At 39.2% G+C, this 16,436-nt stretch overlaps 1 protein-coding gene across 1 annotated transcript in view; it reads left to right on the top strand.

Annotated features, from left to right (window-relative positions):
• eIF5B (eukaryotic translation initiation factor 5B) overlaps positions 1-16,436 on the top strand; it is a 209,279-nt gene that overhangs the window by 93,697 nt on the left and 99,146 nt on the right. The window contains exons 18-20 of the mRNA XM_083119335.1: positions 4,323-4,399; positions 7,448-7,655; positions 11,436-11,531. Coding sequence (XP_082975461.1) covers positions 4,323-4,399; positions 7,448-7,655; positions 11,436-11,531 — 381 coding nt within the window. The remainder of the gene's footprint in view (positions 1-4,322; positions 4,400-7,447; positions 7,656-11,435; positions 11,532-16,436) is intronic.

The raw sequence follows: 16,436 nt of genomic DNA, 5'->3' as shown, positions 1-16,436 counted from the left end.
GGCTACAACTTTTATTCGAAACAATTTTTTGTAATTTAATTTGTTCAAAAGTTACAAGGCAAAAACTTCAGACAGTACTAGAAAAATTCACCTTTTGAAGATTATTTTTTAAATTACGGCAAAAATCACCAACATTATCGAAAAATTAAACAGAACCTTTTTTATAGCCCATCTAATGAGGATTAAGACTAAAAACAAGATTACCTGCCCACGACCATTGGTTACGGAGATATAGAGTCTGCGAAATTGATGTTTGTGGCGGGGGGGCTGGGGGGGATCACCGCGAGGAGGGGCGGGGACTTTTGGGATTTTGCACTACTAGTAGTGTCCTAACAACTGACCAAAATTCAGCTTTTACGGAATAATTCCCGACATTGGCTTTTTTTTTCCTTCATTAACTGGGCTATATGCTTATGCCCGCGATCTTATGTTATTGGAGGTCGGGAATAACACTAAACCTGTTGTATTATTTTGCACGTTTGCTAGATGGAAGGTATTAATTTTTCACAAGCCAAACAGTGGAAATGAAAAATTAAGAGGCTGGCTCTGTTGTTCAGTTGGTAAAGTAATGGCACAGTATGCAAGAGACCCGGGTTCGAGTCCTCGTCCAACTTGCATTTCGCTTAAATTTCTGCCAAAAGTACATTCTGTTCATTGTCCATAATTTGGCAACCCCATCCCCTCTAAATAAGTTCTTGATCACAAGGATAATTGACACTGCGAGGTCCTGCTGCACGACATATCGGCGCAAGTGAACGTGACGCAAAATAACAAAATGAACGAAGGTCGAAACGGAAAAAATAGCAGGCAGCGATAACAGGCGACGGAAAGGAAGAAAAGTTGGGCTCGTTTTGTGAGAGATTTCAGCCGCGTGGGTGTGCTTCCTCCCGGGATGATGGTCGCGCCGGAAGTCTTTCCGCCCACACAAAGGCTCCCGCCCGACAGTCCGTTATTGATTGGATTCAATCCATTCTCGAGGTCGAGGAAGAAAATTATGTTCGTGCGTGGGCGAGGGGGAGAGAGGAAGATAGGGAGCGACCGCGAACCGGAAGTGGTGCGGAAAAATAGGAAGCGGTAAGGCAGAGGAAAGAGGGAGGGAGGGGCTGATTTCTTCCTATTTTTTTTCTTCTCTTCTACGCCCCTGGGTATTGTGATAGCTTCATCCGGAGTTGCGAGCGCGCTTCCTCTATCGAAAGGCGCAGTTATCCGTTTAAATTGCTTTAGTTCGGGGAAAATTGTGTTCCGGAGCTTTTAGAATGCACGTGCAAGCATGCATGGTAGGGCTAATTTTGGGAAATGCGAGGCCCTGTGCGAACTATATCCGCGAAGCCCTTACGTTTTGAGAAATGAGCATACAGACAACTTTCATTTGTCGTAATGCGTAGTTAAGGCAGCGTGCTACGACGTCAGGAGTCCCGGGTTCGAATCCCGGTCTGGGCATGGGTCTTCTTCGTGAGTGTTCCTTCATCAATGTGCTTATCACTCATCTTCATCTTCGCGATTTATCAAAAGTGGCAAAAAATAAAAGCAAAGTAAAATAAACCAAACCAATATTTGCGACTTCTGTGCATCCATCCATCGCATCATTACTCATCCTCATCGTCACGATTAGCCAAAAATGGAAGAAAGGCCACGCTCAGTAACAAAAATCAATTTTTACTGGGCAACGGATTTTAAGGTGCAGCACTTTCGAAAAATATAGCTGTTTTCATACCGATCGTTTGAGACATCTATTTTAGGACATGAAATCAAGTAAAATGAACACACTTTGTTTCACCTTTTCGTGTGATTGGCTCATTTATCCCCTTTTTACCCCCTCTTTGATGCTTCAGAACCTTTTTACTTCCTTTTCTTTCATGTTTTGAAAAAAAATTGACAGAAGAATACACTGCACTCTTCGTGAGCAGCTACATAAAATCCTATGGTCTCATTTTGTATAGCAGTACGAGAGCTATGAAATGGTATAATATAATCATTGCAGCCCCAATTTCTAAAACTTTATCCAAATTCACACTACCATTGTCTTGTTATACTTTAATTAAATAATAATGCTCATAATTAATTAATAATACTTATAATTAATTATCTGAATTACTACTAATACCGCTACGACTAGTAAGTAGTAGATATCTACTACATATATATAGTATTTAGGAAAGCAATAGAACGAAATTACTTTCTAGTCAATCTATTTTTATCAAATTCTGGGAGCATTTTTTTTTATTTCTTTGATACGAAATAATTGTCTGGTCAACGAGGTGAGACATTATAAGTGTGAAGAAAATCCATAAAAACAAGAAAATACATTAAAATAAATTGAAATAATCAAAGTATGGAACTCATCCAAGGAGCTGCGGGGCTGGTCGATAGAGCGTCTGACAATCACGCGGGAGATCCGGATCCTATTCCCGAATAGGGCTCAGCCGATAGTTTTCCGGCTTATTGATCTTTCAAAAATGCCACGTGACACTTTCGCGGAGTCTAATTGCCCTTGATATTATGTGTTTTCAGGGCACATCCGGCAGCAACTCCGGAACCTTTATGTATTCCTTAAGATCTCATAGACATCGTTTGTCATTCCAAACAGGGGAATCGTCCACAAATACAAGCCTCCGAGCAGCTGGATTACAGAAGTACGCCACCTCTATGCACAATTCAAACTTTATTTTCATTCTGCACCAATTAAAACAGTATTTTCTGATTACATAACTTTTGAAATATTCTGATGAAATTCTTGAATATTCTAAAGCATTTTTTTTTGTAAGTAAATTGATGCATGTAATTGGAGAAGAATATTTTCACACCAATATTGATCAATATTTGAACAAATTTTGATTATTGCAATTTTCAAGTATCGGTATCGATGGGAATCGGCAAGAGTATCGGTTCAAAGTGGTATTGGCTTAGCCCTAATTATTACCACTGACATTTATTTTTCTGTCAGTTTATGTGACGTTAGTACCCTAGATGTCAGCAGGAATTTTTCGAGGAAGGGACAATTAAGGTATTTTTACCCAGGGGGAGGGGTGGGACGAACAGGGTATGTTTTCTCCATAATAGCGTCACCCTTCAGTTTAAATGTATCGTGTTCCTGCAACGAACTTATAATAATTAAAATAAATTACAGTGATTGAAATGAAGTTATATGTGTGAAATATATAGTTTTAGGTTGACATTAATTTTCCAGCAGGGTGGCCCCTTGCTCTGCATAAAGGATATCATGCCAGCAGAGAAACCGACAACATAAACAAAAACATGATCTTGTTAAGACCCAGTCCTAAATTTTGTTTTGTTAAGTGACCTGTCCCTTTGTCAAAGGACGGGCGAATGGCCAATGTGCTGATGTGCCCATAATCGTCCAAGTTTTATCAATTTATAAAATACCCATATTATTCAATGTGTGAAGTGCTCTTGTTTATTGTTGATAGAAAACGAGTGTAAAAATCTTTGTGAATTATTATATATATATATATATATATATATATATATATATATATATATATATATATACAGGGTGATCGAAAAGTCCCCGAACCCAAACTTCAATTTTTTTTTTCGCCGGTCGTTATTATGATAATGTCAAAATTTCTGTGGAAGCTGGTTTGCGAGGGTCTTGGCTGTACACGACACAAGAGATGGCGCTGGGGAGTGGCGCTAGCAGTCGTGGCGAGGAAATGAACTACGAACAGTGCTGGTAACAAAATAATCAGGTAAACCAAACCAACAGTTAACCTAAACTGTGACCCCACAAGAAAAAATCGGGTGTTGTTGAATCAGGTGATCTTGCCGGCCAAAGCCCTGATGAAATCAGGCGGTCATCAAAAAATTCACGCAGAACTGCCATGGTGGCATTGGACGTATGGCATGTTGCCCCGTCTTGTTGCAACCACACATCTCGTTCATCGGCGTACAAAAGCGCGATAAACTGCTGTATAATGTCCTGGTACACAATAGAATTCACTCGGTTTTCGAAAAAAATTCCTCCTCCACCGACAAAGTCATCCTTGCAACTGGCGTGATTATTTTGTTACCAGCACTGCTCGTAGTTCATTTCCTCGCCACGACTGCTAGCGCCACTCCCCAGCGCCATCTCTTGTGTCGTGTACAGCCAAGACCCTCGCAAACCAGCTTCCACATAAATTTTGACATTATCATAATAACGACCGGCGAAAAAAATAATTGAAGTTTGGGTTCGGGGACTTTTCGATCACCCTGTATATAGTGCATTTTCCTATATCACACATTACTACATAAAATAGTATTTTTTCCCTGCAAATTGCTGTTGTGAAGTGACTATATTTTAATTATGGTTTGTTTTTTAGTATGCAGCTATCCGTATTGGTCCAGTTGTAAAAAGAGATGTAATGAAAGCATCAGCAATGTTGGAACATGATGGCCAGTAAGTTTTACTTTTTTAAAAAAGATATATATAATTAGTCTGTAACATTTTATTTTAGAGAAATTTAATATAAGCCTAACATTTTCATATTTTGCTTTGTTGTGGTGTCTTAATGTTAATATTTGTTAATTTTAATAATCTTCAAAATTTACCGTAAATTATTTTGAATTTTTATTTAATCGGAAGGAACCAAATAATTTCTATTTATAAATCCTCTGCAGTAGCAGTCATCTTTTACACCAAAAAGAAAGAATCTGTGAAAGTAGAGAGATTACTACATCAATTCATTACATTTTTATCCTTTTATATCCTTCCTTTCAAGAACAGGTACACATTGAATGTGGAAATTAGAGACCATGCACGATTTTTGCCATTCTTATGTGCGATTACGTATACTTATACTTACTTCATTGTCATGAAACTAGCAGCTCTGTTTTCTTTAAAGCACACAGGATACTGCTGGGCGTGGGCTTCTCTCAACATTGTACCTTCACTGTACCTTCAGTACATTAATTGTTTACATTATAAGTAGGTATGTTTTTATTTATTTATTTTTAATTTTTTGTATTTTTATTATTTCTACTGCAACAATGATTTTCAAGAAGTGGAAAGTGTCAATTGTAATATGTTTTATTAAAGGGTTTATTGTAAGAACGGCCCATGAGGCCGAAACACGCCCTCTCAATAAAGACGATATTATTATTATTATTATTATTATTGTTCTTTAGTTCTTATTTTGTGTTGAATTTCTACCACCACCAGTTAATCAAAATTATGACAAGAATGAATAACAATTTGATGAGAAGTGATAAAGGTACACTTACAAACAGCAATGGCCTAGCCAGGACTCCATCTTGAAAAATTCCGGAAACTTCAGTGACAAAATCCTGAGTTGACTCTAAATTCTGAAAAGTCAGATGTGTTGATAATTCCTCCACAGAGAAGCTGACTATGAATTACATTCACTTTAGTGCAGACATTTACATAAAAATACTGTCTCGGTGAAGGAGTATGTTAAGTGTAGACCTTATGTTCTCATCTCTGAAAGTTTTAGGCTTTATTCCCAGTCTGGGCATTGGTGCTTCTTTGTGTCTTTTCACCAATTTCAATGAAACATTGCTTTTTTTAGCTAAAAGTAGCAGAAAAAGTGATTCAAAATAAAAATACAAATTGGAAATAGAGCTGCAAAAATATCTTTCTGAATGCCATAAGTGGAATCATAATTAGATCTTATTTTTTCAGAATTTAGCAAATGATCATTGTTCTTTCAATAGCTTTTAAAAATTCAATCTTATATGCTTAAAATTTATATTGCGAGGCTTCAATTTTAGTTTCGATCATCAGAATTTTAATAAATATGTTTCAAACCAGGATTAAAATAATTTCTAATGTGGCTTTAGTTGTATTCAGAAAGACACCATATGACAGATAAGATTTTCATACTAAAAAAAATAAAAAATAATAATAATAATAAATGGAAAAGTGCTCCCCTGTGCTTTGCACTATGCCTTGAGGATGTATAGGGGGTGTGGAGTTAGGGCTCCACACTTTCTTGATCTTGGCCGAAACTGGGGGTGATGTGATCAGCACCACACCCCTGGGTGCCAGAGCCGCTTAAACATTTGGAAAAAAAAATCCTGGTTTTCCCCCGCCGGGGATTGAACCCAGGCCTCTCGCATGGTAGTCAGACGCCCTAATGACTGAGCTAACGTGGCTATTTGTCACACCGTGAAACTTGTAAAATATAGTAGCCATCAATTTTGGATTCCCATTTGGTTTATGAAAATTAAATCATTTTAATTTATATGCAGATGGTAAAATATAAATAAATAAAATTAAACAGATAAATTTAATTTTCTTCTATAACACCATTAAGCCTTGTTTCCATGATATGAAAAACTAAATATGCTGACCAAGGCAGTAATTTATTTTATTAAAAACATAAACTAAACGTAACGTTTCAACCTTCTAGCAAGGTCTTCTTCAGACTCTGTATCAAGTACAAATGTAACAAGATACAAAAACAGGGCATTATATATACACACACATTACTCCCTCCAGACTATTAGAAAGTTGTTCTGGAACTTTCTAGCAGGTGGCTTTCCCTTGTCAACTGTACTTTCACCTAAAAGGCTAAACACATTTACTTCCATACAGAATGTGGTTGGACGTTTTATCTCACGCTCTTTCTTCAGAATGCAAACAAAAATAGGAAAACAGAGAAGAGGAAGAGGAAGGGATTATCTACGAAGTGAAATGTAAAGAAGGTCAGAGTGTGTACATAGGAGAAACGAAAAAGAGGCTGAAAGACAGGTTGAAACAACATGGGGATGATGTACGACTTAAGCAGAGAGAAATGCGATATTTAAACACATGAGAGAAACAGGGCATGACATAGAGTGGGATGAGGCTAAGCAGATAAGAAGGGAGGGAGAAGAGAATGCTAGTGAGAAAATGGAAGAAGGCCAAGGAAATAGAGAAGAAAGGTGAAGAAGACACAATGAACTGGAATGGGGGACTGAAGTTAAACAAAGAATGGAAGAAGGTGGTAGAAAGAGTGGAAAGGACAAGAGAGAAAGAGGAGAGGAGAAGGAAGAAAAATAAAGGAAAAAGAGTGTGAGATAAAAAGTCCAACCACATTCTATATGGAAGTAAATATGTTTAGCCTTTTAGGTGAAAGTACAGTTGACAAGGGAAAGCCACCTGCTAGAAAGTTCCAGAACAACTTTCTAATAGTCTGGAGGGAGTAATGTTTGTGTGTATATATAATGCCCTGTTTTTGTATCTTGTTACATTTGTACTTGATACAGAGTCTCAAGAAGACCTTGCTAGAAGGTTGAAACGTTACGTTTAGTTTATGTTTTTAATAAAATAAATTACTGCCTTGGTCTGCATATTTAGTTTTTCATAATTTTCTTCTAGTATATATATCTTATTGATTTTTCTAAAAGTATTTATGTGCTTATTTATGAAAATTTTGATAATGTGTTTTTGTGTTCCAAAACCTCCAGGCTCCTCACTAATGGTAGAAAAATTATGTAATTACAGATATGCTGTCATTCTTGCATTTGACGTCAAGATTGAAAGAGATGCGCAGGAATTAGCTGACTATGTGGGAGTACGAATCTTCCAAGCAGATATTATTTACCACTTATTCGATAAGTTTATGGCTTATAGGGAGGAACTTAAACAAAAGAAGCGAGAGGAGTTTAAGAAAATAGCTGTTTTCCCATGTAAAATAAAAGTTCTTCCACAGGTGAGATAAATATAACTCCTTACCTGTGTGTGTGTGTGTGTGTGCATGTGAGTTAGTTAGTTATTGCAGGAGTGCTTTGTAAGCTTCATATCAGCAACAGTACATTGGATATTTGTGATTATACTTTTACTTACTTTACCATTTTATGGAGAAGATAAAATGAGAAAATGGATCATTATACAAGGTGGCCCAAAAGTCAGTTTCCCCTAGGAGAGAACAAAATTATGATACTTGTAGGAAGGAAATGTGTATTTATTACTGGCGAAAGGTAAGAGAACACAATCTACCATACATGCTCAACATGTTTCCCATCATTTGCAATACATTCTAAGCAACGATGATACAGAGATTCACATATCTTTGATAACATCCCCTTATTTGCGTTAAGTTTATCAAAAACATTTTCAATTTCTTGTCGCAAATCATTCGCAGTTTGTGGTTTTGCAGCGTAGGCGGCATCCTTAATTATACCCCATAAGGCAAAATCACAAGGTGTAAGATCGCATGAGCGAGGAGGCCAGTCGAATGTCCCACGGTGCCCAATCCATTCAGAGAAGTGTTCATTCAAAAACTTGCGAACAAGAACCACGTAGTGCGCAATTCAGCAGTCTCTACCAGGTGTAGAAGTATGAAACCGGAATTTGTTCGCAAGAAGTAAACGGCTGGTGTTTGCAACTGAGAAACAATATTTTATTCAAAGTAAGCTCCATTGCTAGTTACACATTTCTCCCACCTTTCCGGCAGGATATGAATGCCACGCCAAAAAAACGTTCTTCTTTTGAAGCGAACCAGTCCGCGAGCCATGTTCGTACATCTTCATACGAATTGAAGCGTTGTTCTGCAAGAGCGTGTCCCAGTGAGGCAAATAGATGATAATCTGAAGGAGCCAAGTCGGGAGAATATGCCGCATGCCCTAGTATCTCCCATTCGAACGCCTCGATCGTTTCCCGGACCCGTTTTGCTGTGTGTGGTGAGGCGTTGTCTTGGAGCAGGATGACCTTGTGTTGCCTTGATTCATATTCCGGCCGTTTGTCACGTAATGCTCGATGTAAATTGATCATTTGCTGTTGGTAGCGATCTGTGTTAACACTTTCACCAGGTTTTAGCAGCTCATAATAGATGATGCCCTGCTGATCCCACCAAACACAGAGCAGTGTCTTTTTTCCAAAGCGATTTGGTCTTGCAGTGGATGTCGATGGTTCGCCTGGATTCACCCACGATTTACGATGCTTAGGATTCTCCAAATATATCCATTTCTCATCGCCGGTCACTATGCGATGGAGAAACGACTTACTTTTGTATCTGGCGAGCAGCATTTGACAAGTGGTCTTGCGGGATCCTTGCTGTCTTTCATTCAGTTCATGCGGAATCCAATTGCCCGCTTTCTGCACTTTTCCCATAGCTTTCAACCGAAGAGAAACTGCTTTCTGCATCACATTCAATTGTTCCGCGAGCTCCTGCTGCGTTTGGGTATCATCTTCATCCAATAAGGCTTGCAATTTGTTGTCTTCAAACTTTTTCGGAGGTTTCCCACGTTCCTCGTTTCGCAAGTCAAAATCTCCACTTTTGAATTTCTTGAACCACTCGAAACACTGTGTTTTCCCAAAAGCATGTTTGCCGTAAGCTTCGACGAGCATTTGATGCGATTCTGCGGCGGTTTTCTTCAAATGATAACAGAACACCAATGCTGTCCGCAAATCGTAGTTCCTAGGCACAAAACTCGACATGTTCCGGGTGTGCAACACCTTCCTCTGTCTGGCACTTGGGTTACTGTGTTCCGATATAACATCCTCGGGAGTGGCAGGCAGTAGCTGGCGCTGCTTACGCAATCTTCCGCGCCCTCCACTGCCGGCTAGCACCATCTATCGGCCAATTCCGGTTTCATACTTCTACACCTGGTACACAGATAATGCTAATGCTTAACACCGTTTGCCCGGTGGAACTCTTAACAACACTTTAAATTTAATTCTTAGAATTACATATACAGTTTCTCTCAGGGGAAACTGACTTTTGGGCCACCCTGTATATAAATAAATAAAATTAAAAAGATACATAATTTTCTCATCATATACAGGGTGGAGCATGGTATGATTCCCCATTTTGTTCTTGGATAAAAACTGTATTATAAAGAAACTTTCAATGAAACACATATCACAAGAAAGGTTACACTTTGGAAAAATGTACTACTGCAATGCATGCTAAGTTTAACCACCGTTGTTATTGGTAACCTCAGTCAAGGGAACACCAATGTTACCAATTACCCTACGGCACATGAGTTCCATAATCTCACTGCAAGCTTGAACCATAAGTCTTCTCAGTTCCATTAAATATTCCAGCTTTTTTCGGAAAATCTTTCCCACACCATCCAAATGTGTGCCTCGTCAGAAAACGAAACCTTGTTCAGTGTTGCATTGTTATGCTCAGCCCAATGAACGAAGTCCATTCTCTGCTGTGTTTGTTCATTTGTGAGTTTTTGAACCATGGTAATCTTGTATGGATACATATGGAGATCATTTTTAACAATCTATTGAACACAACGTCTTAATATCCCTAGTTGTATTTCTGCTTTTCTACTGATTTTACGGGACGACTCTGCATAACGACTTGAACGGCTTCAATATTTTCAGGCGAACACACAGGTCTGGGACGATCACGTTTCAATTCAAAAACTGTTCCTTCCATTCGAGACTTTTCATGCAGTTTGTGGATCACTTTTCTAGAGGGGGCCCATTGAGTATGGAAATCTGCTTGAAAACATGTGGGAGTCACAACAATGCTTTTTGATTCAGCAAAAAATAGCACAGTTGCTGCTCGCTGTTCCTTTGCCTGCCATGTTGTCTACTCCAGCCCCCTAGCGGCAGCATCATGAATTAAGCTTCATATTTCATCACGTGACTTTTCTAGTGGCAATAGCTTTTGACACACATGATGTTATTCCTCATCTCAGATGTGAAAAAAAAATAGAAAAACAATCAGAGGCGTCTCCTGAACGCATGCGGCAATTGTGGGGAAAAGGACAGCTTGCTCTGCGACGACATTAATGAGCATTTCTACATTCTAATTTCTTCATATCGGAGAAGTATTTAAGGAGAGCGCTCAACTAAGCTTATATTACATTTCTTTGATCTGAAGTGACGCATGCGTCAATTGTGGGAAAATAATTATTACTTTCTTTCACTTCAGATCCAAGAAATGTAATATAAGCGTAGTTGACCGCTCTCGTCTAAAATAAATACTTCTCCTATATGAAGAAATTAGAATGTAGAAATGCTCATTAATGTCGTCACAGAGCACGCTGTCCTTTTACCCACAATTGACGCATGTGCAGCATGCATTCAGGAGACGCCTCTGAGTTTTATAGAGTTTTATTATTATTCTTTTACTTCTAATATTTAGAAACCTATTTGCTTTTTAGTAGAAGAGCAAAAGAAATCTGAGTGTTAACACACAAGAACCTTACCTAATTTGTGCCCTGGCATAAATGTATGATCATCAGTCATCACACACACATTGACATACAATATACCATAAAATATCTATAATAAGTAATTAAAGTAACAAATTCTTTTCATAGCAAAAAATTACATTTAAAAAAATGTAATATTTCTGTAATGATGTCATGTTCATGTGAAAGAAAGAGACTTAATGTTTTTTGTGGATTAAAGTAATAGTTTCAGGGTTTACTTCCATTCTTTGAAGATTGGAATTTTATTTGTTCTTTTATGTATAAAGTAGGGAGGTAAATGAGATATTGTGACTGTTTTTCCTTGTCTTTTGCAGTTTATTTTCAACTCAAGAGACCCAATCGTGGTGGGTGTCATTGTTGAAGCGGGAATTGTACGAGAAGGTACTCCAATATGTGTTCCTAGTCGAGAGGTGAGTACTATGCATTTTACATTTTTGCCCATATCATAAACTACATGATACACTAACTTCATAATTTTGTAAAGTAAGGGGAAATAAGTTCTCCTTGTAATTATGTAAAATTGTACTGCAGAAATATGCTTCACTAGCATTATGGTAACGTAGTCACCTTGTATTCAAAGGGTCATGAATTTGAAACCCGATGAAAGCACATAGTGGTTCAGATCCCACTTTTAACTGTGGGTCCAGTCCCGATTGTCCTTTATGTGCATAAGGTGAACTTAGAAACAAACACTCACTTATTGTGGTTAACAGACTGAAATTTTGCCTCAGTCGTATGCTTATCAGTTATGTGGAAAACATTGTTCAGGACCAGTTAGCTGAAGCGTGTTTAAAAATGATGCATGTGCAATAACCCCCCCCCCCCCCCCACACACACACAACACATTCATGGCTATTTGATTCCAAGGCTTCATGCAGATGTTTGAAACTGCAGAATATTTCAAAGTTGTGCACTTTATACCCTTTCTGTTCATGTCTTTGAATTGCAGATTTGACATGCTGTTGGACCTTTGGCCTGTGTAGGCAAAGACTTTATCAAAAAAATCTCTGTCGTGTCAAAAAAAACTGCTGTAATTCTTCTGTTTGTATGCATCCCTTGTAGAAGTTTCCTTTTAATACATGGTTGTTACACGCAAGTAAATACAAGGTGTGTTAAAAAAAGACCGGATTGTTGGAATAGCAACTTTACCTGAACATGTACATCTTATTCATGTTTGTCCCCTTCAAAGTACTGTTCTTGGCTGGCCACACACCGCTCCCAACGTTTCTTCCAGCTTTGAAACATCTCCTGGAACGTTTCTTCCGAAATGCTCTTTAGGTCTCTCCTACATTTTTGTTTGATGTCATCAATTATTTCAAACCGACGACCTTTCAATGTCGATTTCAATTTTGGAAAGAGGAAAAAGTCTGCTGGAGCCAAATGGAGGCTGAGGAATCACCGTCGTTCTGTTTTTGGCCAAAAATTCAGTCACAAGTAGAGCGGTGTGAACCCGCGCATTGTCGTGGTGTAGCGTCCAGTTTTAGTTCCGCCAAAGCTCAGGCCTTTTTCGCATCACTAACCTCATCTTAACCTCTTCATAACCTCCACATAAAATTCCTTGTTGACTGTTTGTCCTCGTGGGATGTATTCGTAATGAACTATTCCTTGCCAATCAAAAAAAGGTTCATGTGAACATCGTCTGTTGATGTGGACGGTCGCCCACTTCGAGGATCTTCGTCCGTCGAAGTTCTTCCAGTTTTGAACCGAGTGTACCAGTCACAACACTGTGATTGGCTCATTGCTTCGTCACCGAAGGCTTCCCGAAGCATTATGAACGTCTCTGTGGCACTTTTACCGAGCTTAAAACAAAATTTAACACACACACGTTGCTCCTGCAAATCTTTCATTTTTCACACAGCCACAAAATGTCCCACTGACCTCTGCAGACTCTGACACGAGTTACTCGCGTGCGCAAACTGCTTCCACTGAGCTCCGGGCCTTGTTGGAATGTACTTCACAAAGATGCCGCTAGATGGCACAACTGTGTTCATTTGATTCCATCAAGTAGGTTGCGCATAGTGCACTCAATCTGGTCTTTTTTTGAACACACCTTGTATATTTTTTGGTGTAACGTTTTGGGAGAACATTACCTCCCCTCAGCAGACATCCATTTGTAATTTGATTAATATCAAATTAACGACCATAAATAAGGAAAAAGAAGATGTGAAATTGAAATTCTGAAAAAATATGTGTCTTTAGAATTAGGAACATTTTCATACCATCTCCTCAGCTAGGGTTCAAATTCCAGCGAGAGAAACAGACAGGCACGTCGCCTGATAATGTTCACGTGAACACTCATGTATAGGGCTAGGATTTTGATGATCTTAAAATTGCCAAAAAAAATGACCTTTAAAAAATGCATTTATGACCTAATACATGCAAGAAAATGCCCTATAAACTTAGAAAAATGACCTAAAAATTCTGAAAGATTTGTAGAACAAATTTATAAACTACCAAGAGAAATTCAAATTACAAATTAACGTTACAGTATCTATCACATGTTAGTAGTGTATATTGATTGTTTCAAAGTCGTACTTGGCAGGTATCCCCTTTTTTTACCAATTGAATATCACTTTTTGACATATTTTGACAATTTTTTGTCGATGTTATAGCGTTTAGCGATGTTTTTAGTACAATTTTCACTATACTCATTTTTCCCCCACTCGTACTTGGTAGGTATCCTCTTTTTTTATCAATTGAATATCACTTTTTGACATATTTTGACAATTTTTTGTCGATGTTTTAGCGTTTAGCAATGTTTTTAGTACAATTTTCACTATACTTATTTTTCCCCCACTCGTACTTGGTAGGTATATTATGATCTTACGTGATACAACTTAACCTATCCTTTTTTTACGATTATTTAATTTTTTTACGATCCTAAGTGATATAACTTAACCTATCATTTTTTTTATTTATGCACTGTTTGAACGTTATTATTTGAGGATCATATTTTGTAGGTATTTTTTTTTATCAATCGAATATAAGTTTTTGACATCTTTTGACAATTTTTTGTCGATGTTATAGCGTTTAGCGATGTTTTAGTACAAATTTTCACTGCACTCATTTTTTCCATTTATACTTGGTAGGTATATCACGATCTTACGTGATACAACTTAACCTATCTTTTTTTTTTTACGATTTTTTAATTTTTTTTACGATCCTAAGTGATATAACTTAACCTATCATTTTTTTTTATTTACGCACCGAACTAACCTACAAGGGACTCTGTTTGTTTTAATATTTCAGTATTATAAGGTTTTCACAAATTTTATATAACCTAAAATGTGTTGGATGTTGATGTTAGTATGTGGCAATTTTTTATGAATTTTAAAACTGTTCTGTGACCCTTTCGTTCTTCACGTCGTAGGCGAAGGACTTCTCCGCAATCAGGATGACACTGCATAGGGTATCCTCGGGCAAGGCATCGTGGAACTCGCAGACGACCTTGATGTTGGTTCGATCGTTGACCACAACCTTCTTCCTCTTAGATGTGTTGATGACGGTCATGGGTCTCCGTGCTTTGAATTCGCTGGGCGTGTAGTACATGTCCACGCTTCCCTCGGTCACGCGTTTGTAAGCCGAAAACGCTTCGTAAAGTTTGAGGTAATCGTCTTTGGTCACGTCGAGGTTGTAATTCTCGCGCGGGAACACTTCGTTGCGTCCATTCTTCAGATAAACGTTCTTGATTTTGCAGTCGTCGAACTTGCTGGAATCTTTCTCCTGATTGTTATCGCGCCCGGTCTGAAAAAGCACTACGACGAAATCTGGCATGTCGAACTGTATGTTGTTGAACTGCGTCGTCACGTCGAATTCCATGTGACTTCCCGACGCCATCTTCTGCACGCACTGGTAACCGTGAAAGTGAATCAACACCTGCGGACTTTTCAAGATCTCCGCTTTGTACTTGAGGGCGTAGTTCGTTTCGTATTCCACCACCGGCATTCTCAATTCCATGCTCCGGATGACGCATTTCGCCGCTTCGGGTAAAGTGTTGGCTATCGGCGTGGTGCCGTCCGGACCCAAAGTAGCGTATCGCATCAGTGCGTCGTTGTCGTTGGCCGCTCTTCGAAACGTGAGCCTCAGTCCTCCCTTCCACATGATCTCCTTGTAGTCCGAGAAGAAACCAGGCAGCAGACGCATGGGAAAGAGCACCGTGTGACTTTTCGTCGATATTTTGGTCCCGGCTTCGAATCCCCCGGCCTGGTAGTACGCTGCGTCCGTTTTGGATAATTTTAACGTTCCCACTGCCGTCGACGTGATGCCTGGATAATCTATTCTGTCGATGACGGTGTTGTGTTTCCTCACCTCCACCTGCGAGAACAGGTGAGGCACGAAGTTGTCCACGAGTATCAAGTTTGCTGCTGCGGGAAACGCGTCTCCGCTTTCCTTCTTCACCACGTCGAATTGAAGGTAGAGGTCCGCTCTGTGAGGATGAACGAACCCATCGCCTACGTCCACGTCGTATTCGATCTCCCTGTTCGCCTCGTTGAGATTGGCGAACGTGCGACGGTTGGGAGGGAAAGATTGCAATTCGTAACTTTCGATTTGCTCCATTTTACATGTATGGTTATTTATTATACGTTGATCTCCACGATGGCCGTCGTAGTGGCACCTGCGAAATCCACCACGTCTCCTTTCTCGTTCGTCACCACCAACTCTATGTCGTCTATGCGGTTGCGACATACTGGAAAATAGATCGGCGAAGAGGGCGTGTAGATGATCGGTTCCATGAACTCGGAACTTGGTTTGAAAGTGGCTATGATTCCCGTCTGCTTGTGACTTCCTAACAATCCGTCCGAGGATTTCGTGATCATACCTTCCGCCACGTTGCAGTGTACGTTCAGAGTCTCTATGGCCAAAAATTTAGGAATGTTGGTTGCTACGTGCTTGATGCCAGCTTCGAGTTTTGTGTTGTTCTCGAAACCTAAAAGTTCTCCCATGGTGCCCAGGTCCACGGTCTCCGTCGCGGATAGGATTTCCACTCTGTGCGTGACCGAATTTTGAGAAAGATATGTGCCTTTGGGTAATTGAGCTTGCAAAGTGGAAAGATTGTATTGACCTGGCGTGACGACGATGTGTTCGCTTCCGACGCTAATTTTGTTGTTGTGCTGGGTGACGTTAGGTATGAGGTACATGCTGTAGAATGCACGCAGAGCCACGGATTTAGGATAGACAATGTCGTCGTGCAGCGTGAGTTTCAAGATTGAAGATTCGCTCGTGAGATGGAACACGCCCATCCTAGTGATGCTGTTTGAGGTTCCACAATGCTTTCTGGAAATCCTCGATCGTAGGGTTATTTATTTTAGAGAGAA

Source organism: Lepisma saccharinum, chromosome 3, assembly GCF_977018435.1.
Source record: "Lepisma saccharinum chromosome 3, izLepSacc3.1, whole genome shotgun sequence".
Taxonomy (NCBI): domain Eukaryota; kingdom Metazoa; phylum Arthropoda; class Insecta; order Zygentoma; family Lepismatidae; genus Lepisma; species Lepisma saccharinum.
The sequence above is the reverse complement of the archived record's forward strand: the minus strand, read 5'-3'. Positions and strand labels throughout refer to the sequence as shown.